Raw genomic sequence first — 25750 nt, forward strand, 5'->3', positions numbered from 1 at the left:
AACCATTAGTGAAATTAGGGCCATTAGACTAACTTTTTACAGCTGCACTTTCCCTTTCATGTGCATGACGTGTGTGCGCCTGTGTGGCCTTTAAGTGCTTATATTTTTGCAATCAATATATTTTGGCCTGGACCTGGTCTTTTGATCGCAGGTGCACACACGTTGTTGGTGATGTGATAAAACTTGGAACTGTAAAATACAGAAAAGGACTTTGTTTTTCACTTAAAATATTTTGGTTTCTGAGTAAATGCATTTTATACTTTCCTCACAATTTTATAGCTGCATCTCAGTCAAAGGCATCAATGTTGAAATAAAGCAATCCAATATATATTTTAGCTGACTTTGTATATAGTAGGGCTCATTTATATACATGTCTTATACAAACTTTCTGATTTGAGATTCTGTTCACTGTGCACATTTGAATCCTTTGAACGAAGACTGAAATTTGAACTACAACTGCTAATACAAGACTCACATGTATTTCAGAACATGTTTACTACACGATGAACAACTTTTCTACAGAGTTAGACTGAATATGTTTACGGTTTGCAGTCATTGTACAACCCTTTTCGTGAACTATATAACAGGCATAAACTCCCTAATCCTCTGCCTCCACAGACTCTGTGAACGGCCCGTATCCCACAACGACGCACCGATGCCATCACAAGCCCAAGCGCTGCCCTCCTCTCCAGGCTTGTGTCCTGTCCTCCTCCCCCCTGCTCTTCCACCCCAGCACTAAAGGCTCCCAGATCCTCATGGACCTGACCCAGAGGAGCGTGAAGAGACAGGGGAGCTTCTGCAACGCCATCACCTTCAGCAACAGGCCCATCGCTGTGTATGAGCAGGTCCGACTCAAGGTATGCAGACACACTATGCAGTGTTTCTCAATTACATCTAATCACATTTTAATTGAATGGAGTTACAATAGTTTAGAATTGTCAATGATCCGCTTGGGGCTTTTTAATGGAGAGGTCTGCAGCCAGTCCTCTTTCACTAAAAGGTGTGTGGATTAGAGTTCAGACTTTGAAGTACGGCTGGACAATATAGGAAAAAAAATAAGAATTACAATTTTTTTCCCCCAATATTGATCAATCTCAATTTTCAATTTAACCTTCTTCCATCTTCAATCAACATAGACAGGTGGACTACAGGCACAAAGAGCAGAACGTCAGGATCACTACACTTTCATAGCCAATCCAATTCCAATAATTCCAGAGAAACTCACGTTTTTAATTTGGAATGAGTTTGTACAATATATGAAGCCTAAAAGCCTGTGCACGCTATCGCTATCAGCACAAACACGCACGATGTGTGTGTGCTAAATGAGGTCTTAAGCTTCACTCATAAAGAGTGAGTAAATACATTTACTTTCTGTAACTTGGATTATAATGATAAGAAACACCAGAGAGAAAGAGGAGAAAAGGTGAAGAGCTGTGGCTGGATCAGGGAGGGAGGTGGAGCGAGTGCAAACAGCACCACTGTCACCCAGAGGCACAGGAAGGAGACACTGGACTTTTAACCAAATTATGCAGATTTAAGTCAAAACTTGAGACTCTGACTCAGAGCTTTGACCTAAACAAGTGAGCGGTGACTCTTCTTCAGCACCACCTGCTCTCAGTGCCACAGGATTGGCTATAGACTTGACTATTACAATCTGCTTTCCTTATAATCAAGATTGACCAAAGTTTAGATCACGATCTATTGATCTTTTGATTTCTGGCACAGCCCTACTTTGGAGGAAGACAATTCATATATGGCAGTGATTAATTAATTGATGTGTTGAAATCCATATTTATTTGTTACACCAACAAAAAAAACCAAAATGATTAAAGAGGAAAATAAAAATAGAAAATTGTGGTGGACCAATATAAGAAAAAAACTTGGATAATATGTGAGAATTTATTTTTGACATGTTGCCCAGCCCTAAAAGTAGCTCACTAATGAGGCTGTGGTTCAAATGCAGGGCTGTGCGGGGCTGTGCGGGGCTGTGCGGGGCTGTGTGGGGCTGTGCGGGGCTGTGCGGGGCTGTGCGGGGCTGTGTGGGGCTGTGTGGGGCTGTGTGGGGCTGTGTGGGGCTGTGTGGGGCTGTGCGGGGCTGTGTGGGGCTGTGCGGGGCTGTGTGGGGCTGTGCGGGGCTGTGCGGGGCTGTGCGGGGCTGTGCGGGGCTGTGCGGGGCTGCTATGAAAAGGGCATTGCATTGTTAGTTCCTGAGTGGGTTGCCTCTACAGAAAACTTTTCAACTTTTGTGGTTAATTGCAGTAGTGGACCAGTTGAGCTCTAATATAAACAAAACAGAAAAATATGTTCATCTACATCTGTGTGTGAAGCAGCTAAAAGTCTGAATTCTCCATCTTCATGAATATTATATGAAAAAAACATATTCGTTGTTATTATTATTATTATTTTATTATTATTATTATTTTATCTAATTAAATTGGAAAATCATTAAAAGGAGAAAAGAATTGTGATACGTTTTCTGCCAAATCACCAAATTACAGTTACAGTTTCACATGTAATCATCAGAGAACAATTTAACCCATTAACATCATTACAAAATATGTGCCACACCTCATTCATATTTCACCTCCCTCTCCCAGATCACCAAGAAGCAGTGCTGCTGGAGCGGTGCGCTGCGTTTGGGCTTCACTTCAAAAGACCCATCGAGGATCAACCCTGACCACCTGCCCAAGTACGCCTGCCCCGACCTGGTGTCTCAGAGCGGCTTCTGGGCCAAGGCCTTGCCCGAGGAGCTCTCCAACGAAGGCACCATCATCTCCTTCTGGGTGGATAAGAAGGGGCGTGTCTTCTACCGCGTCAATCAATCCAGCCCTATGCTTTTCTTTAGCGGCGTGCACTTGTCCGAACCGGTCTGGGCACTCATTGACGTCTACGGGCTGACCAGAGGAGTCCAGCTTTTGGGTAAGTGTGAAATCATCAGAGCTGGGCAGAGTTACCAAAAATGTACTAAAGTAAGAGTAAAGTGATCTCAGAATAACATTAACATTGATATAAAAAAAAAACACTCTCGACAAAAGAATGTGATTTTCAACTTTAAAAATACTTTTTTATATTCCCATTTGGCCTTATATCTGTGTAACCCTCAGTCATACATGTTTCAATACTGGTTTTAGTATCGATTAGTATCTGATTTTTGACAACTCTGTACTCAAGTAGAAGTACAAAGTAGTGGGCCAAGGAATTACTCAAGTACGACTGAAAAAGTATTTGAGAAACAACTACTCAAATAAACTTAAAAACCTGATATTTTCAAAAGATAGACATAAAAATGAGCAGCACAAGAAACAGAAATGTTCAAATCAACATACACCTTTTGCCACATGTACACTTACTCTCAATGGGAAGTGTAACCAACTCAAGTAAGAGTACTGTTACTTCAGACTTAATATTATTCAAGTAGCAGTAAAAGTATGCTGCTTGAAAACTACTCTGAAAAGTAAAAGTAAGTGAGTACTACCCACCTCTGGAAATCACGCTCCATCTGATTACGTTTAGAGTCTTTGTAAGAGCTTCTTTGGTGGATGTTACCTCAACACAACAGCTGCTACTCTCATTTTCCCCAAATGGCCGAAATAGCTCAGTGGAAAAGATGGTGGGAGATAAGGTGGATTGTGCGGTTGGTATCAAAGGAGTTTTAAATGGGGGAGAGTTATGTGTTCACCATTCCATAAGAAGTTGGTAGTTCAAATAATTATTTCCAGTGCATTCAAATGACAGAGTTTAAACTATTTTTAGACCAGATGTTTCCAAAGTGTGGGCCGCGTACCACTACTGCATAGGATGTGACAGCACCAAGCTAAGCCACAGCTGCTTTTATGTTTGTCCTCTACAAGCTACGGTACAATGCCATGTTATGCAGTTCTTCTAAATATAGTTTAGTTTATAGTTTATATTAATACTTCTAAATATAGTTTAGTTTTTCCTGTTAAACTCAAGTATAATTCTCATTTAATTGGTATGGTATGCTTTTATTTGGACAGGGGCAAAAACAGTAAAGATGTTTGGTGCCCGGTTATAGCAAAAATACTAGTTTCCACGTGTCGTCCCTGGACAGGCTGATGTTAAGTAAGAGTAACAGTTTGGTGTAGGTGGATGAAAAACCTGTAAACATATGGTGCATACATCTAATACAACACATCTCTCGCCATTTCTAAAAACATTCAGTTCACACACACATACACAACCATATCAATTTATTCACTAACTCAATTTCAGATATACAAATACTCTTTCTTTCATACACATTCGCTAATAGGTGCAAACTCGCTTTGATATTAGCCATTTCTTTGTCACATGTGCAGACTTGTGAAAAGTCATGTTCTAATCTCATTTGTCAAACTATTTCACTAACAACAATAGAGAAAGCCGATTTAGTGAAATTAGGGATGTATATCTTGATGAGGCCCTAGTCAACTAAAATCTGCACCGTCAACTAAGTATTTTTAGTGATCATAGAAAAATGGAGCAGGTATGCAGTGTGTGAGCTGGAGTTTTGAATTTGACTGGCCTGTGGATTGTGCTTGCATGTTTAAAGTGGGACTAAACCCCTAAAGTCCACCCACAACTGCATTTTAAATAGAGATGATAAACTGGGCAGTGCCTTGAGGGCTAAAAAAGACAGTGAGGGGGAAGAGGAACATTACAAAGAGTATGTAATGCAATTAAAACAAGATGTACACAGTTTAGTAGCGAAGCAAAATAGATTTAGTGTTTAGCTCCACTTTAAAAAATACACAATTTGCATGTACTGTGTATGGATATTATAGTACTGGCTACAGTCTCTTCTTCTTCTGAGAGTGTACGCTTCACTGTGATTGGTTACATCTGCCTGTCACTCACCCACTTAGACTTATAATGTTGATAAGTGGGTGGGAAGAAGACCAGTTGACCTAAAATTTTAATATTTAACATATTTTTTCTAGATATTTAGTGATATTTCCTTCTGAGGTGGTACTTTGTATGAAATGCATTATAGTGACACTACTGATTTCGCTTCACTGGTTTGTCAGACTCCAGATGGCTCATTTGACCACATCACCAGTAAATGTACTATGTCATTGTTTGTCATTTTAATTTCTTTGACTAATATTTACTGACAAAATGACCAAGCTGTTCCATTAAGAAATTATCTACCAATTAAAACTTCATCCCAATCCCAATACATCATTTTTCCAAATTATATCTTCCCGTACAACAGCTGCATCGGATTTCTCCAGACAAAAGGCTACTGTACGGGGAGGACAAATAGGCCTCCTTGTGGACACCTCCATGCTTATTTATAACCATTTCCAAGAACAGCCCTGGCTCCTCGCACAGAAGAGTCTTGTCACTGCAGTTAATATAAATAGAGGAGTCTTCCATGGTGTGCAGATAGGCCCATTTAACCTCATTTCGGCCGGTGTTGCTGACAGTGAGAAGCGTGCTATCTGGTGAGGGGCCTGTCTGTGTCCAGCGCTAAAGTGCCACTATCTCGGGTGCTGGGGCCCTTGGGTGCTGATGGCTCTCTGTGTAGTACAGGGAGGAGGAGTGTGTTGGGCATCACAAGAGGCTAGACTACACAGGGATGATGTCAGCTGAGACGCGTCCTGGCTCTGCTCCCTCTTAGGCAATCCAGCCAAAGGAATGTCTCACGGTGCCCAAGCCAAGTCCTGGAGTCATTTCGATGTGGGAATCAAGTTTTAGATTGTTACGAGAGGAAACATTACATTATAATAATTGTATAATGTTGTGATTATTTGTAAAATTTCCAGTCCACATCTGATAGAATTAGGGTTGTTAAATGTATGGAAAATCAGATAATTATCAATACTTAAACTAGTATCAGAACTAGATACTTATTTGAGCAAGTATCAATATTAAAAAGTCACATTCACAAGACAGAAATGAACTTTTCTTGAATAGTTTTAAAATTATCTTGAGCTGTATCAGAGCAGTGTAAGACTTAATAGACTAGTACACCCATGGACCACTATGGAACATCTATTATACAAATATAAGGCCACATGGTAATATAAAAGACAGGCCTACTAGGATTTAATGTTGAAAATTATATTCTATCGTCTAAAGAAGATCGCTTTTTAATTATCATTGTGGTATCAGAATCTCTATCAAGTCTATTCCTTAGTATCAAAATCGCATTTGAAATTAAGATAAAATACTAACCAGCTTTGTCAAACTTGTCCATTATTCAAATTATTTTTAATGCATTTGATTTATAGAGCCTTTCAAAACACTGAAGTGCTTTACATTGCATTATTCATTTACTCTTGGCCCCTCTAACCTCCAAAGATCATTCACACATACCACATTCATACTTGGCAATGTGGGTGAAGTGTCTAGGGTGAAGGACAACAACAACAATTTGCACTAGAGCCACTGTCTCCCCACTGTCTCCCATCCAGTAACGAACCAGACTGAACCCTGCTTAGCTTCTGACAAATTCAGGGATTGTGTGAATGTAACACAATCAGTAAAGCATTCTCCTTTCATCCTATAAAGTTGCTGGTTCAAATCTGGCCCAAAGATGATGCTGTTGTTCTGGTCCTAGACGAGGCAATTCATCCACGTTGACCACTCCAGTTCAAACAGTGTGTCTGATTGCTACTGAAAGAGCATCCAACATAAACATGTAAACCATGGAAAAGGGATCAAATAAATACAAACATATAAATTACAATATCATAATCAGTAGAGCAGGTGTCACCAACACGGTGCCCGCGGGCACCCGGTCGCCCGCAAGGACCACATGAGTCGCCCGCGGGCCTGTTCCAAAAATAGCACATCTCATAGAGAGCTGCGTCTAAAAATTAATTTTGTTCTGTTGCTATTATTTTTTTAATCACACTTGTATGTATATAGATTTAAAAAATACTATCTTAAAAATACTTTAAGCCTTAAAGTATTTTTAAGATAGTATTTTTTAAATCTATATACATACAAGTGTGATACTGCCCATAGGTAAATATTGTGCGCGTTAACCTTAAAGTTTAAGGTTAACGCGCACAATATTTACCTATGGGCAGTAAAGTAGAGCTTGTGGGATGTGGAGAGTAAGCTAGCGGGCGCTGTATGCACTTTCGTACCCCAAAAACATGGCAGAAAAAAGAAAGAAAACGTATCTCTTTCACAGTGAATGGGAAGAGGAGTTCTTTTTTACGACTGTAAAAGAAACCTGCGTGTGTCTGATTTGCGGGACGACCGTGGCGACAGCAAAACGGCACAATGTGGAGAGACATTTCAATACGTGTCACAAAAGCTACCATGATAAATATCCACCTGCAAGCGCCCTACGGGCAGAAAAAGCCCGTGAGCTAAAGACCGCTCTGGGTAAGCAACAGTCTTTTTTTACGAGGCCGGCCAAAAACTCACAAAAAGCAACCGAAGCCTCGTTTAGAGCTACACATTTTCTGATCAAGAAAAAAAAGGCATTTACAGATGGAGAAGTTGTCAAAGAAGCGATGTTATTAATTGCTAACACTGTATTTAAAGACGAGAAAAATGGAAGCGACCTAATCTCCACTCTTTCCGACGTCCAACTGGGGGCATCTACGATGGCAAGACGAGTATCAGCTATGTCCAGTAACTTGGTCGATCAGTTGGAGCAGGATCTGGCGAAGTGCAAGTGGTTTAGCCTCCAGTGCGATGAGTCCGTGGACAGCAGCAGTACAGCGCAGTTATTGGTTTTTATCCGGATGGTGTTTAATGATTTCTCCACAAAAGAAGAACTCCTGACACTACTGCCCTTAAAGACAACTACGAGAGGAGTTGACATTTATAACACGGTGAAGGAGTTTTTCGTGCAGAAAAAGGTGCCATTGGAAAAGCTGGTAGCGGTGACAACAGACGGGGCTCCTGCTATGGTCGGCCGACAGACAGGTTTCATCGCTCACTGTAAACGTGACCCAGACTTCCCCAAATTTCTGCATTACCATTGCATCATTCACCAGCAGGCGTTGTGTGCGAAAGTGATCGGCTTTGGGCACGTGATGACTCCCGTTGTGAAAATCATAAACAACATCCGCTCCAAAGCAAAGCAGCACAGGATTTTCAAGGTACTATTAGAGGAGATGTCAGCAGAATATGGGGACCTACTGCTACACACAGAAATCAGATGGCTCAGCAGAGGACGAGTTTTGCATCGTTTTTTGTCTCTTTTGCGTGAAATCAAAGAGTTCATGCAGTCCAAAGGCGAAGATGTCTCACTGCTAGAGGACACAGAGTGGACACTTGACCTTGCATTTTTGGTGGACATTACTGGGAAACTAAACCTCCTGAACTGCCAGCTGCAAGGCAAAGGTAAGACTGTTGTCGATATGATAAGTGCTTTAAATGCATTTAAAGCCAAAATGAATGCATTCTCTGCAGATTTACAGAGAAAAAAAGTTCTGCACTTTCCCTCTGTGCAGTCAGTGCTGAAAGACAATGCTTCTGCATCTGAGACATTTGAAAAAGTGGCAGAAAAGTACATTGAAGTAATAAACAGACTTGGGCAAGAGTTTGAGAATAGGTTTTGTGACCTTCATCAGCTTGAACCATGTGTGTTCTTCATTTCCAACCCTTTCATGAATGGGGACACCACATGCTTTGCTGAGCAGTTAAGTGCAACGTTCAACTTGGATGCTGGACAGGTGGAGATTGAAATTATAACATTGCAAAATGATCTCCATCTCAAAGCCTACCAGGCTGCACCAAACTTTTGGCGCCTTGTTGACACAGAGAAGTACAGTGGAGTATGCACAGCAGCCATGAAGGTTGCCAGCCTGTTTGGCTCAACCTATCTCTGTGAATCAGCATTTTCTGACATGAACTTCATCAAAAACAAACACAGAACACGCCTCACTGATGCACATCTGAGAGACTCACTCACAGTTGCAGTGTCAAGTTACACACCAGATTACAACACACTGGTGAACAGCATGCAATGCCAGTCTTCCCACTAACCAAGGACGGATACCAGATGTAGTCAGTGACAACATGGTAGTGCCATGGCAAAGTTGAATTAAAATATTGAAGAATTGTGTTCAATTTAAAAGTGTGTTCATGACATTTAAAAGTTATAATTTTGTTAAACATAACACAGACTTGGCCATTAGTTCAAAATGTGAAATAAAAAATGTATTACATATTTAAAAATATGTAAGTTGATTTTGTTTAACATTACATAATTGTTAACTTTTTGAAACATGTTGCAACATAGTTCATGATTTGTTAACAGGGCATGTCAGTGGCTTGTGCAAATGGGATATTTTTTGCTAAAATGTAGTGATGTAAGTGATCATCTGAAAATGTAACAAATACTGTGATTAATAGAGATAAAGTGTTGAATATTGATATCTGTTTCCCACCTTGTTGTCATTTTTGATAATCATTGTTAGAAATCATTAACATGATCAGTGTCTTTACATAGGTGAGTATTACTAATCATTATAAATAATGTATAACTAAAGGCAAACTGAGCAAATTTGTTATTTCAGAAGAGCGTATCAAACTGGTAGCCCTTCGTATGATTCAGTAACCGTGAAGTAGCTCTCAGTTTCAAAAAGGTTGGTGACCCCTGCAGTAGAGTATCAAGTCTGTTCCGCAGTATCGAAATCAAGTTTGAAATTAGAAGTAGTAATGGTAATAGTGGTGTGCCTTTTCACCTTCGTTCCACTTCAGTACAGCTACCACCTCTGGCCTTATCGTGCTATTGTAACTTAATACAGCCTCATCTTTTTTGCATCAGTTTTAATCCCTCTTTATCATGTTAACTTGCCAGTCTCCCTTCAAACTAGTGCATAATTGCTGCTTTCTGTTCTGCTAAACACCCTTGATATCGGCGTAGCCCATTAGCATGCAAATCTGGCTTTTGTACACACCCCCCTCCCTCTCTCCTCTCTGCTCTCGCCTCTCCTCTCTCCGCTCTTATCAGCCTCTCCAACATTTCTGCGTGACAGCGGGAGATTACTCGACTTCACGAGAAAAATCAACATTAGAGTCATTACGGCAGATTTTATAATTGCGCTCAATTAGACTGGCAGGCCCTTAAATCCTCCTGCTCCTTTGCTGGCTTTCTCACATCGATCACCTTTATCCCGTCTCCGCAGGCTTACAGAAGAGAGCGGGGCCATCCAGAGAAGTAGCTGAAAGAGCGCTAAGCTGTCAGTATTTTGTCATAGTGAAGAGCAGGCTCAGTCTTATAAGTCTAGTGTTATTGTAATAGGCTCAACAAATGCTCAAACTGGTTGGGTAACTTAAAGGTGTATGTACGTTTTTCAGTGATGGTTCACAATGAGCTGTGAGCCCATGCCCATTTTAGCCGTGTCACATTTCCACGAATACATTCTCCAAAAAACCTGGCCAACAAAGCCTGCTCCTCCACATAGCGTCCGTCGACCGCAAAGGTTATGCCGAAATGGGACAGAGCCAGCAACCCGAGACACACTGCTAATGCCAATGCTTACACCACATAACATATTACACACGTGGATCAACTAAAAGGATTACGCACTAGCCATAACAGATGACAAATAGTCGGACATTGAGCCCAAGAGATAACAATGGATCTTACCCAAATCTTATGAGATGAAATGTGTTTTACTTTTGCAAGGAATTAGACGTTAAATTTAAACCTTACAGACATATTGCGCAATTAGAGCACAAACGGGACAGCAGCAAGCAGCATGTGCCAGAGGGTGCCTCGATGTGACCAAAGATGCCCCACAGGTCTTTTGCAGTCTTGACCACCTCCTCCTCACTGACGCTGGCCGGTGAACAGACCCAACGCACCTGGACCACTTAGTATGATGAATCCCTTGTCTTCCAGAATAGGACCAAGTCAGAATGATCTTCTGAGCCAGTAAGCCGAGGGCCAGCAGCCTTTTTGGAGCAGGTGATGATCTCCGCTGAGGGAAGACACAGTTTTCTGCTGACAGGATCAACATTTATCAGGGAATCTCAATACATTTGTCACCACTCTTGTTTTTTGGTTATCTGTAACTTTTCTCTGACACTTTTTGAGGCGAAAACAGCGGACAGCTATTGGAATGCATAATGTATCCTCTGATATCAGCCAGTAGCGCATCTGGAAATATTCTCGTGCCGACTCAAACTCCGCCAACCTGTTCTTCAACTTTTTCTGTGCTGCCAAGTTATAAAGCCGGGTAGTTGCAGCAACACAACTACAGTTTACGTTTTTTATGAGCTTAGTTTTTTGAGATGTTGTTTTTTTGCGTGTCTCTACAACAGATCTAAAATCTCTACACTGTATCTGTCTTTCACAGCAACTTCACCAACATGATTAGCGATACCAAAGGTGCCCACAAAAGAAGGACACCAACAGAATAATTAGTTTGTGTGTTTCATTTGAGAAGTAGCAGGTCAGCTCCTCTCCAGCGCAGTGTTAGGCCCACTGTATTGTCATCAGCGTTTGACCCATTTCATGCATCGTCTGCATCTTATCAACCAACAGCTCTGTGTCCTCAGCAATGTTTTCTGTCCTCATACAGTAGACTGCAAAAGAAAATAAATATCCAACAAACATTTTCACGGAAACGCAGGCCACATTTGCCATCTGCATTCACGACCGGCCTTCAAATGTATCCTCTGAAGGACCAGCCGTTGAACTGGGACATGGCTTTAGTCTTTTCCTTTGTGCTGATGTTGAACCCTGATAGAGAAGCACACAATTGTCTGGGATAGTCGAGGTACTTGTGTCCATGCAGAGGAACTAGAAGAGGTAAAATTAGATACAGGCCTTTTACAGTAATATGTGTTATATATTATTACATATTATATAAAAAAGCATTAACAGAGAGGAGATGGTTAAGAAAGTTGAAATTACACTTCAACCTCTTGGCTCTTTACCCCACAATAGGTGAAATTTAATTCATCATTAACATATAGAAATGTATATAAAACATGTATTAAAGAAAAAGAAATAAAGCTATATATTATTAAAGCACACACAATTTGAATTATGATGAAACAACCAAGTCAGTGAAAAATTCAGCTGTTTAAGAAATTTCAGTCCATAGAATGAACTCCTTTGCCTCTCCTGTAAGGTTACCAAAATATACATTGTTCTCTGTTCTTTATTTTGAGTCTTTTTAAAAAAAAATCTTTTTCCCTTAGGATGTAAATGATAAAAAATAAAAGCAGCTCCTTCCACCTGCTGTGAAAAACAGTTATATCTCACCATCAGACCAGGTGGGGATTCTACTTGTACAGTGTTGTTTTTCTTCTCCTCTCAGCTGCTAAATGAAGCGTGGCTGATTGCTGTAAGTAAACCCAGTTGCATCGTGTGTACGTGACCTTCATTTGCCTTTTGAGGTTGGAGGAAAAAGTGAGAATTAGTTTTGATGAGGGCATCTGGCTGTCAAAGTAAAACGGGGCTTTTGAAACATAAATGAAAAACTTTGATCTGAGGAAAAATATACTTTTTTTTTTTTTTTAAAGAAAACATCAATTTGTTTCCTAATGGAGCAGAATGATTGTTTTTAAGCAAAATAACCTGGCTTCTAAGATGTACTTAAAGAGATTGTATTACCTGCCCCAAGCCCAGGGTTGCCAGATTTTCAAAAATAAACAAAAATGCCCATAAAATAATCCAAATAAGGAAGCATATAGCATTTTTAAAACATTTATTTACACAAAGTCGCTCCCTCTTCAGAGGGCTATCACAACACCCCGCTACTGCCTGTCGCATTGTTGTGTAGAGGTTTTTTTTTATTGTTGTGTAGAGTATATTTATGGGGTCGAATGGGAGAATGGAGGATGTCGGCTTGTGGGCAGAGCATTGGACCCCTGCGAATTATAAGGAAGGTTTGAATAGGGCCCAGGAGAGATCACACAATTACTCAAAGATGCATGGATGACATCTAAAACCTCTTCAGGCATGTGTTTGATGTGGGAACAGCATTATAACACGGATGAATGGGTAAAACAAATGGATTTTGCATAATAAAATGACAAAAAAACTATAAATGACCAAGATTATGACAAAAGCAAGGCCAAAATAAACCCAACCCACAGCTTCTAAAATTTGCAAGTGATTTTCCAAAAAAGAAGCCCAAAGTCACCCAAACCATCCCCATGCCAGGTTGTATCAGAAAAGACATTCAAAAATGACATCCATGAGCAAGTTACAACAAATGATGTATTCTGTTGTCAGGTAATTCATTCATTTTTTTCTTTTTTTTTGATTGATATAAAATACATTTTATAAAATTGAGAAAGTTTTGTCTCAATAGACACTGAAAAAGAATTGTTATTGCGAATTCAATCCATTGTAAACTAAGAACTCGAAGATCCTTTGTAAGTGAATAGTCAATGTCAGTACTGCAAGGAAGGACCGATACTATTATGTACTCCTACATTATATCCAAATGGGCAACAAGTAAGTGTGTTTTGGTTGAGTTTATATAGTTTAATGTTGCAAGTCACTTTGTATCACTGGTGGTGGGTGGACAGAATATATTTTCAGCTGGTGCATCATAAAGCTACTCGTGTCTTGACTTCATCTGCCACTATAGATTACTTTGTACAAGCAGCCGAGGGCCATTTGCTGTCACATTGACCACACTGTAACCATATTGGATCTTATCTGTTCTCTCCATAGCTCCTTATCCCTTTATATTCTCCCATATTCCTCATGAAAACATGTCTTGAACTGATGACTATCTACGTTAGTGTAACTGTCAAACCCACTGGCCCCCAGTGCAAGTGTAGGAGGAGTTCTGAGGTTCTATTGCTCAACATTAGTCGGCCTATTGTAATATCTGTATAATTTTAGTACGCCATCTGTAACAGGTTTTATTTTTTTGTTTTATTATTATGGTAAAAGTGCACTGTGTAACTTATCTAGTGGACCATCGGCTACCTGCTTGTCTACATGGAGATGATGTTATTGCATTGCTTGAAATGTTCGACAATAAGGCATTAAACTTACTATGTCCAAGGAGACAAGGAGAGATGCCCTCAGGCCGAGCATTCAATTGTCCTTATTTTCTTAAATAAATAAATATGTATTTGTCACCTAAGTTGAAGGTCACCTACATAGTTAACAATAAAAAACATGAAAATAAAATGCAAGAAGGACTAGTTTCATCAAATATGAAACAGGCAAAGCAATAACATCTCCATGAAGTCAAGCTGGAGAAAGTTACATAGTGCACCTTTATTTGGGATACTATAAAACAATCCTTTTAACTCAGTTAAAAATGCTCCAAATTGTGATTTTAACATTCTTTAGTTTCCATGATGTCTTAGCCTAGCTGAATCAGGAATTCCCCCAGAGCTAGTTAGTTTCCACACTGAGCCATTATCAAGGGAGCATGGTCCAGTAGCCAGCCAGCCAAGCGAGGGGTCAGAGGTCAGACAAGATCAGTGCGACTGTTTGAAAGCGGAGAGGGTCTTACGTAAGAGGAAACCAAATGAATCTTCAAGAATCAAACTGAGCCCGGGGGTTTGGCTCGTTCGACACAATGTGAGTGCCGTGACTTAAGAGAGATCCCTTACATCACTGCGTTTGTCGTGCCGTCAGTGAAGACTGCAGTGCTGCTCAGGAATGCACTAAGCTGCTGTGATACTGATACTGACAGATAAAGGCCATACAGTAATTTGAAAATGCACCAGACATATTGGGTCGGGTTTATACTGAGAATATGTTTAGATGAATCATAGAAACAAAGATAGGCTCATCATGGGTTTCAGAGTCATGAAAAAATTGCACCGCAGCACCGTAAAAACAAAATATTATGTCTTTTTTTTGTCTGAGGGTCTGAAACCTGCTAGGGTTAAAGTATGCTTCATTGTACCCATAAAGAAGTTTGTCCTCTGCATCTGACCCATTCTTCAATACCGCTGGGGCAACCTGTCAGTGCTGTGCCTGGGGACCCATCTCCATGATCTTGTTGCTAGGCTTGTTGCTAGCACTACTTTAGCTGGAGGGTTTTTGTTTTGGGTTGATGGGGGAAACTTGGGGGCCCATAAGAAACCTACCCAAATAAAACCCAGGAATCAAACCTGGAACCTTCTTACTGTGAAGCGTTAGTGTTAGCGTTAGCCATTAATCTTATCTAAATGCAAGGAGACAGACAAGAGACACTATCAGACAGAGTTACAAGTTAGGTCTGTGGAGAGGTGACCGTGCTCACAGTAAGAATGTTTGTTTTTCAAGGTATAAAAACATCCAAAATGAAATAAATACTAGACACAAATTTGATATCTTATAGTGGATAACAAGCAAAGTAATACCACCTCCACTCAGACTGTCCATCAGAAAAGTTACATAATGCACCTTTAATAGGTCAAAAGTATATCAACCAGTAACTGAAGCCTATAAATAAAATGTGGTTCTTGGCAAATTAAGGGTTAGTGATTTTGAACTGTATTTTGGTATTTTTTTACTGGCATCTTATTAGTAATGGGTAGCAGATAAAAAAAATAATAAAAACTAAACTAACTGCTACTGCTGCTGAGGGGCTTACATTCCTGCCTCACATCAAGAAGGTGCCAGGTTGAAGTCCCGGGGCATGTGTAAATGTGCATGTTCTACCTGTTTTGGTCAGTATATTCCTGGTTCAAGATTGGGAGTAATGATTTTACTTAACGACCATGTGTGCAGGTGTTACTGTCCCCTAGTGGTACCCTTAGTCCCCGTTTCTGTGTGTTTTTTTTCTAAACCGAATCAAGAAATGGATCAGAAATCATCAACTTCGCAAGTATATTTAGTTCCATCTATTCCCAGCCGCCTAACACATTTGGGAATGCTATCTTTTCACAGTCTAAAGGAGATACGGTGAAATGGCCTGCTCCCTGTACACATGTACTCTTAACTCAAATGTGTTTGTTTATGGGTTAGATCCTCCGGAGACCGTCAGCCTCCGCAGTCACACAGGTATGATGGATGCCTTCCTAGTTAGATAAGCCAGGCGAATCAAAGGAATCTTCTTGATGGATGCAAGATGCTCCGTCGGGGGTTTGTTTAGCAGGGCTAGATGAGTCACTTAATCACTGACAGGGCGCTAGTGATCCGTGAGAGGCGCTACGCTAACATCATCTGCAACCTGCCGCTCTCCAGTCGTTAAGAGGAAGAGGAATCCAAGATGGCTGCCGGGCGTGTGATTAGGGAGTGTTGACATCTCTCATCTGCTTACATAACATAGAGAGAGATTCGCTTTCATTGAAAAGGTTAATCTAGGTGTGTATAGCGTTTATGGAAGGGTAAAGTTACTGGTGTGATTACTGCTTTGAGGTTAGGTTTTTTGAAAAATGTAACCCCCTGCAGCTTGTGTCAGTAACATAGAAATGTGCATTTGGAACCTGATTCTGTCCCAGTTCATTATAAAGTAATTTAGGTAAATGACGTGGAGCTGTCCAAATAGCAATCTCCACTATGAGTCATATGCAGATGTGGTCCAAATTTAAATGAAGTCATTGCATTTTCCAAAGTGTCGTTGTTATTATTGTTTTTAGTACATTTACTTAACTAAAAAAACAGAAGTAGTAAGCAATCAGTAGAAATAACACATCAAGGAAATATAAAGAATACCAATAGCAGTGTGTTGTCTTGTAAAAGTATTGGAGTACGTTTTTTAGAAATAGTATGCACTTAAACCTTTCAGTTAATTTGAAAATCATACAGTGAATGAAAAGTACTTACAACAATGATGGCAGTGAGTATAAATAGTAGTACACCCAATAGTAGCACCGTAGTATTTTGAACTAAGAGTACTATTAGTGACAGTAGTGGAAATATGAATGTTAATAGTATTTTTAAATGGTGTAGTGACATTTTTTCAAATATTTACTAAACTGTATATGACTTCTTTCACCTCTCTTTATAAAGACTGAGATATAAAGATAACTTTGAAAGGTTGAGCGATTGTCCTAGCTTTCCTTGCTTTGTGACTATTTTGGTGCGGGTTCACTCATTTTCCCAGTCCTGGCGCTAATGCTAGTCTGCTACTTATCACACCTATTGTTTGACCTGTCAGTGCGGATTTTGTGCAGTTACCGTGGTAGATTTGTGGTACAAAGTTTTACATTCAAAGAGGCGATATAGGTGCAGATCTGTGCTATGAAGTGAGATAAGCAGCCTGGTGCCAGAACATGACTGTATGTCTTTAAAGTCGTGTAACATGCTGTGGTAGAATTGCTAACCTAAATTTTTCATTCTATTAATTATTTGATGTATGTGAGAGATACCGTAAGGCGACACTTACAAAAATATGTTTGCTTATTTGAATAGTTTTAACCAGTTTAGATTGACTTGCTGAACTTTTCTACTTCTATTGAGTTTGTTCCATAAATCTTACTTATAATTAAGGCGCACTATGTAATTTTTTAGTTGGAGAGCCAGCTGTCTGCTACCATCTGGAATGTTCCACTGTAAAACTTATATATATTGCATTTACTAAATTTCAGATGGTTATTGTGAGCAGGCATGCCTCTCCACAGATCTGATCTGTAATCTACTCCCTGTGCTTGGCTGCATTTACTTTACCACCCTTTTAGCATTAGTTAAAAATGTAAAGTATTTGGTTTTTAATTTTGACCTAGATTCTTATTGAAGTGGACAGCTCTGGTGGTCTAAACAAGAGTAATGATCCAACTGTGTGAAGGGAACTAAGTTTAGCTGGAACAGTTCAGAAAACGCTGCGTGGACTGAGTTTTAGCTCACCCAATCAGATCTGCTCTTCTTTAATTTAGATGGATGAAGATGAGAGGCGCTTGATTACCCCACAGTCCTGAAAATGGGTGCTGTAATAATGCAGCCGATTCCTGGTCCGGTGCTTTCGGCCAACTCCCGCAAAAATCAAAACAAAAAACAATATGCTGGAAATGCATGGTAATAGCCCTATGCAAAGTCATCTGTCAAAAGTGTGTCTGCAGCCAGCGGCAACGAACAGCCCGAGTAAGAGAGGAGACACGTAACATCTCTTTATCCAAAACATTCAGTCATTTGCTGGATCATTTTCTGCCAAATCACACTCAAATTATGAATTTTATAACAGCAAGTTCTTGTTCTTGTAGATTTTTTGACAGTCACTGCCTCTATCTTTAGTGTCAAAATAAAACACCAGGAATACATGTTTTGAAGGAATGAAGTATTGGGAGAAAGATTTAGCACACTGCGCCTCTCCAATTTTGGAAACCTGAGCTGAACCTGAGGAAATGTTCCGGTCAAGATTAGAAGAGTTGAGCTGATTCCATTTTGGGTCAAAATATTAGACAGAGAGGACTGTGTGAAGGTAATATGAGCCGGAGTCGTACAGGTCATGTCCAAATAGGTGCATGGTCCTTCAGTGCCTCTCTGCTCTTCTGTTTGTTCAAGGAGGGAGCTGAGAGATTTAAGGGATTTTTCTAAGGTTTAAAGCTACCATTTGTAATTAGTTTGGCCGATCTCACTCTGTTGTACTTTCACCACTAGATATAATCTATGTGACTGCTGTCTGATAGTGTGCCGGCTTTGGCCTCACAAATGAACACCAGAACCAGAACAGAGGCCAGGTGATAAATTTACAGATGGTAACTTTAAGGCGAAGTTAGTAGGAATGGTCCAATATGGATTTTTGAGCCAATATTGATATCCGATATTTGTCTTGCTATTGTGGCTGATAACCAATAGTTAGCAATGGCCATATTAAGCTGCTAAATAATAGTAAGGCATATCTACAAAGCTTTTATAAGTGTTTCATTAACTAATTATGTACTAATAACTAATAATTGTCTTGCCCAATGACATAAGAATAGTATGGAATCCAGCCACCAAACTTCTAGTGATACAACCTCAATAAATCACTCTTTATTTACTTTTCTTTTACTCTGTTGGCTAAAAAGTGTCACATTTCACCAACTCCGTTCACAATTCACATTCAGATTTCTTAACAGTGCTCCTGTTGTGTCTCTTGTATATCTCACTGTCAAACACTTCAGTTCTTCAGTGTTGTTTTTGTTTTTGATAAACTTGCCATTGTGGGCTCTTCAATTTACACTCCCATTTTCTCTTGCAACTCATGGGGAACCTGTCATTATGAAAGCACATTTAAAATCATTACCATCAGTGATTACAACAGCGCAAAATAATAACTCTTTGTAATCAACAAGATGCAGAATGCTGAATATAGCTGTAACCTTGGCAACGGTGCTTGGGAGAGCTGTGTGTCACGAGAAGAGCCGAACAGGAGAGCAGAGATTCAGGAAATAAATGCAGGCACTTCAAAAGAGCTCTGGATCATAATGTCTTGTGGTTAGTGCTTTCAGTCGGTAATGGCTGCCTTTGACCTTGGACATGAGACAGACGGAAAAGGACGGAGAAAACAAAATGGTGAGAGTGTTTTTAGTCTAACAGTCAACTTTGGCTGAATGTAGAATTAACCTTCAACCATAATCTCGACTAGAGCAGCACAGAGCTATAAAACATAATGAGCAATTGAGTGGATATGATTTGACTTCAGATGCTCTTTCAGACTCAACCAGCCACAAACTGGAACTGGAAGGACACAAGAATGCACTAATGACTTTTTTGGACACTCTTTATTTATGATAAGTGGGTAACATAGGCTGTGTTCACTCCTGTACACACACTTAATCAAAAGTGGGACTGAACAAACGCGGATCTGAATCAGGAGTTGAACTGGACCAAATCCTCGTGTACATCAGGACTAAATCAGAATCAAACTAGCACCAAACCAAAACAAGTTATAACGAAGCCAAATTGTATTCACACATCACATATCAATGGTTTCTTGCCGGGACTGTAGTCCTAGCTGCCCCGGGACAGTTTGACAGAGATGTGGCAATAATATCCCACTATTAAACTCTTTGGCAATGCTGGCTGCTGATATCAAATTGCTGAGTTTTTTTTTGTTTTTTTTTCCACATAAACGCTATATCATAACTTTGGTTTTACTTTGCAATAAACATTTTTAAAAGCACGTCATGGTTAGAATGGTACATCCTATTTTAGTCAGTGGAGGTTGGAAATTTGACATATTTAATATAAAAATAAAAACTTTGGATGCAGATACAGTGGAGAGATGTGAAATATTGTACAACTTCTCTTCAACCCCACATCTGGTGTGTGGACATGTCAGGATCCCAGTGCTAGTATTTATGCTAGCTGTGTTTTTAGTGATCTCAGAGCTGAAGATTTATTTGATTTGGGAAGCTAAATAAATGGAGTTGGAATGGCCGTCTATGGCTCCTCTGCTCTCCTCTGCGGGGACCAGAGCACTCCAGTTGGAACCCAAGACATTTGTGGAGAAATCAAAATAGAGCCGTCCTAATGGGGCCTGTCAGGTCTGAGTCAGGACCAGGGGGAAGCCATTGGAGAGCACATAATCACTTTCAGATGAAGATGTGATCCCGGTAAAGATGGGTTGGATGTATTTCTACAAGCTTGTCTCTCGGCTCTATCTGGATCACTGTAACCAAAACAAGAAGAGGATGTTCTAATTGAAGGATCATGCAAGAACAAATTGGTCAAAATAAAAGACATCTGGTGCGCTGAAAATAATAGATGCACACCAATATATTACAAATGTAAAGCTCTGTTGGGGAATAACTGCATCTTTTATTAGTGCAGTGCTGTTATCATAAATTCATCTTCAAACCTGACTCTTACTTAGCCTAGAGGAGGGCCTCCTTCTGCTTTCCATGGAAATGCTGTTCCTTTGGCTTTCTTCCACAGTATGGCATGAAACTCATCTATCTCTATGGAGAATGTTCTGAAGTACGGTTTTAACTTTCTATTTCCATGGAATCGTGCAGATGATGTGCCACCTCCAGAAAGTTACATGGTGCTGCTTCAATCATGCAACACTTCAGCTAGAAATATAGAAAAACATATTTATATAAAAAAGCTATACAGCTCTATTTTTTTTTTTACTTCCCAGCATGAATAGTACATGTAACAAACAGTTGCTATTCTAAATGTCCCATCTTTCAGTTTTTCATCTATGTTTTCTCACAGCCCCATGTGAAAATCTTTTCAGCTACTTGCCACACGTAATGAATTGAACCATTAAGTCAAACTGTTAGAAGTGGACGGTCTGAATAGAAAAATCAGAGAAAGACAGTTTGAAAAGAGTCAATTTGTTATTTTAAGTGGCACATTTAGAACACAGCGTCTCCCAGCACTTGAAAAGGAGGATGTGGTTAATATAAGTGCAGTGTGTGTGAAAGTGCCAGCTATTTCATACACATAGCCCTGTCATAGATAATTCTGAGCCAGGATAGTCTTGAACGGCCTTGGAGTCAGTTGGACATAGGACATCCTTGGCGTACTGAACATGGTTTACACATTTAGCTCATCATTACTCTCCCCCAGCATCAATGTCTGAATCTGCTGGCAGCCAACCAAAGACTTTGATGTTTTGACACGCGTGACATTTGTACCTTTATTATAGCTTCAGATGGATTGTATGGATTTACAATTGCTCTGACAGGAGGGGTAATGTAATCCATGGCACTTCATACATCTTCACTTGGCTCATTCATTTCTCGACGCAGCTAGACAACTTTAGCTCTTTGGCAGAAATCGTTTATAGCTTTGTTCTAGTTGCTTCACTTTGTTGTGTGCCAGTAGATGGTTCCTCGTGCACTCTGCTGGCATTTTGGAGGTAATTTAACTCGTTTACCATATACTTATTTACATTGTGGTTTTTTTGGTCCTTATACTCAGAATATCGATATAACAATATGTCATTATGGACTTAATACTCAATTCTTGTACTGATATGATATGCTGAAAAAGGGGATTCTGAACGTGAAATTGCAATAAACTTCTGTACACTTTTTAGACACTTTTAAAGATGTGCATGTACTGGGATAAGTATCGTATCGTGAACTCTTCATCAGGCTACGTATTATATCATGAGGTACTTGGCAATGTGTAGCTGTAGTTTGGTCTTGTGTGATTTAGTCCTGGTTTTACATTTTCAAAGCTAAGATGCTTGCTGATATAAGCAATATTTTGAAGATGTTTTCCCATAACGGGGTATTATGCAAAAAAAATTTGAGCTTTTGACCATGTTTGTTATAACATTGTTCAATTTTCAAATACATGCCTGAAGAGGTTTTAGATGTCATCCATGCATGTTTGAGTATTTTAGCGATCTCTCCTGGGTACTGCGCATACCGTCCTTGCAGTTAGCTTTAAGATTCTGTGCAATGCTCAGCCCACAGCCCGATGCCATACCTGCTCCCACATGACAAATATACAAAAACATGATACAAAATTGTACACAGCAACTTGACAAACCTGCTTCGCTGTGCAGTAGTTTCATTAGTGAGATGCACACTGGGTTGTGATAGCGTTTTGAAGAGGGAGTGGCTTAACGCGGGGAGCAAAGGGAGGGAGACTCAAAGCATCAAAAATGAAAGTGAAACTTATAAAGCATGTGTTGATTTCATAGAATATAACATTTTCAAGGTAACATCATGATCTAAATATGTTATGTGTTAGCAGTTAATACTCTATGATTATCCATTATAAACTGGTTTGATTATATTTAGTTACTTTTTTCCATCTCTTTTCCATCTCGTCTTATCCTAACCTTGAAATCCCACACCACTTCACATATTATCTTGACCGGGGTAGCTCTCCTTAAAAGCCCATCAACGCTGATCTCCCCCCTGGGCGTCTTCTGTCTCTAAGACCCTCCCTCTTTGTTTTGGACCTAACTTTCCCCCTTGTCCTGACAGATGACTTCACTCACAGAGACGCCCCCCTAGTATGTGTACTATCCCCTCCACACACACACACGTACACAGGCAGGGCAGTTGACCTTGTGTAGAAGGTTGCCGCTATGCTAACCCCCCCCCAAAGCCTTTTAATCCGTGCTTCAATGGGCCGAGGAATCAGCTGAACCCGGCCCATGTCCATCCATCCCCATGCCATTGTCTAGACTGGGATGAAATCAATTTAGCAACGGGGTTGGTTCCAAAAAACGTTAAGGCTAATGATGTAGCTGTTTATAGCAGGGTGCCAGAGAGTGTTAATTATCACAACAAATAAGATATATTCCAAAGACACTATTACTTTTCAATAATACTAACGTACTCTGTTATATATGTTTTTGTATTGGACCTTTGCATAAAAATGTGTTATGATTTCTTGTTACATGCAACATTTTGAGGACTTTTCTTTTTCAAAAGACATAGACCTAATATTTTTTGAATAGTTAAACTCATAGATAGGTACACTGTGTGCATCCTATTTCTTTGTTTGAAATGTTAAACTCATCTATCTCATCTATCTTGCATTTTTTAACAACAGTTGTTTTAATACCATGACCAATTCTTTCTGTGAGCGGTGTCTCCCCGCTGTAACTGTCCAGAACACATCAACCAGTTGTCTCCTTTGTGATAAGTTTAATGCCATAGTGTGGAACATTCTAGGTAAATGGTAAATGGTCACATTTTTATTCAGAGCTTTTCCACTTTCTGAGCACTTTACATCAAGGAACCACTCACCCTCTTAAACACACACTCTCATACACCAGTGTACACAGACACTGGGGGTGAAGGGGATTAAGTGTCTTGCCCAAGGGCACAATGACAGCATTCATCTGCAGAAGCTGGAATCACACTCCAGCCTGTGGGTCAGTGGATCTCCCTACACTACCATCTCCGTGGATACTAGTTTTTGGGTCCGTGTAGGCTTGGTTACACAGCACAGTCTCCAGGGATGGAGAGTGGAGAGAGACATTCGGCACTGATAGAACCAGGATTCTACAGCAAACATGTTGTGTTTATAATCTTTCTTTAAATTAAGTTTTACAACTCAGATTATTTAAAATACAACCAAAAATTACGGCTGCTTACTGCTGGGATACGTTAGTTGTCAGTCAGGTTGTAATCCTAGAACAAAGCAATTACTTTACTTTTTTCCCACCGCTAGCAACAGGTTTTTCCACCTTGCCTTAAGCGTATTTACTTTCATCGGTTTCAGCTTGTTTTAACAGGCCAAACAAGCTCTGTTTATCCCTCCTATTTACTAAGGTGTGGACTAGTTAAGAGCACAATATTCTCACAACCACTTAATACAACATCGGGATCAAGAGGTCGACTGGTGATCCCGCTGGAACACTGCCAGTCTGGAATGTGTCTTCAAATAGCACTTAATATGAATGAAAAACTCCACTCAAAACTAGCTTTAGAGATTAGCATATTGTAGCGTATAATCACTATTTCAAAAGTGTCTGAAACAGTGCCAGTTGTAAAAATTGAAATGTCAAACGTCTGGAGAAGTTTAGATGTTTGAAAATAAATGCTCCACAGGCAGCTCTTGAGAGACAAAAGGCAAGCGCTGTCCTGCCCATAAGAATGACATTCTAATAACTGTGAGAAATACCCACGCCCACAGCCACAGGGAGCTGGATTAATATCAGTATCAGTATGTTTTCCCATATCCAAAGCACATAAGATGCACATGTTGAGTAATGTCAGAAAAATACAGTGTTTTTTTAAAGCTGTGAAGGGGCGTGGCTCTTGTCAAAGTGTGTCATGCTGAAAATGTAAACTGGCAGAGAACACGGGTTACGTTATGAGAATTTTTGTTATGTATTAAAAGTGTGGCAGCACGGTGGCTACAGAGACAACACTCTCACCTCACAGCAGTGAAAGCACTATATAAGACTAAGGCGTTATCGTTATAGCGGCACTGAAGGATGGGTCAAATGAAGAGAACAAATTTCCTTACAGGGACAATAAAATACCAAATGCATTCTCAGTCCCTATACTGGTATTGGTTAATATCGGGTGTTGGCAGATACTTAAAGTGTTGATTTCGGCATGCCTAGCTGAAAAAGATGGGCAAAGATGGATTGTCACCACATCACATCACAGTCACCACATCACAGTTCTGTTTTGAAGTCATGTAAAATTTGAATATTTTAGTAAAAATGCTACAAAAAAAATCTGATTGAAAAGGAAATTTATGTCATAAACTTCCAAATGAGGGAAATTTCTGCATTTTTGTGGGTGATTACATTACATTTCATATTTGTCTGATACTTAAATCACAACTAATACATTTAAAGATCATGTTTGAACTTATTTCTGTTGGATTGACAATATCATCTAAATATTGCTATCAGGATAATTGTGATAGTCATTTTTGTCATTATCGCCCACTATACACATATAAAGAACATTCGTATTTATTACTGAATGAGTGGCCATTACCTCATCTTTATTTTTGCCTGTCCCCAGTACAGTTACAGCAGTAGCGTTTGTCTCTCTCAGATAGTACTACAGGCCACCACAAGAGCAGAGAGCAGAAGTATCTCTTTATCCCAGGCTCAGATAAGTTTGCCTTGAAGTTGATAAGGGGCTAATAATACAGGCCCCACAGCTGTACACTTGTGACTTTAGGAAGTAATTAAGCTGAAGCACTTTATCTGCCTGGGTCCTGAGCTCTGCTGTCTGTGTGATAAACCACACAGAGGAGGAGGAGGAGGTCTGTGGTTCTGCTGGGACTGTATTACTCTGTCTGCTGCGTCCCCATGTTCACCTGCCTGAGGGAAGCCCACAGCTACCGTCACCTCAGTCTAGAGTCTAGACATGTCACAAAGTCAAAATGGAGTATTGTGAGAAGAAATATTAAGATTTCGATGTTGGAAAACAATTTAGTTTAGTTAAGGCCACGCAATTTACCGCTGTAATATTGATATCTCAATACTGGCAGACGCTATATTCGATATCGCAAGAAAATAAATACATCACAATAACACAAAGATATTCA

At 39.9% G+C, this 25750-nt stretch overlaps 1 protein-coding gene across 1 annotated transcript in view; it reads left to right on the plus strand.

Annotated features, from left to right (window-relative positions):
• LOC117382889 (E3 ubiquitin-protein ligase NEURL1-like) overlaps positions 1-25750 on the plus strand; it is a 50894-nt gene that overhangs the window by 8931 nt on the left and 16213 nt on the right. Inside the window, exons 2-3 of the mRNA XM_033980129.2 lie at positions 619-857; positions 2598-2919. Coding sequence (XP_033836020.1) covers positions 619-857; positions 2598-2919 — 561 coding nt within the window. The remainder of the gene's footprint in view (positions 1-618; positions 858-2597; positions 2920-25750) is intronic.

Source organism: Periophthalmus magnuspinnatus, chromosome 15, assembly GCF_009829125.3.
Source record: "Periophthalmus magnuspinnatus isolate fPerMag1 chromosome 15, fPerMag1.2.pri, whole genome shotgun sequence".
Taxonomy (NCBI): Eukaryota; Metazoa; Chordata; class Actinopteri; order Gobiiformes; family Gobiidae; genus Periophthalmus; species Periophthalmus magnuspinnatus.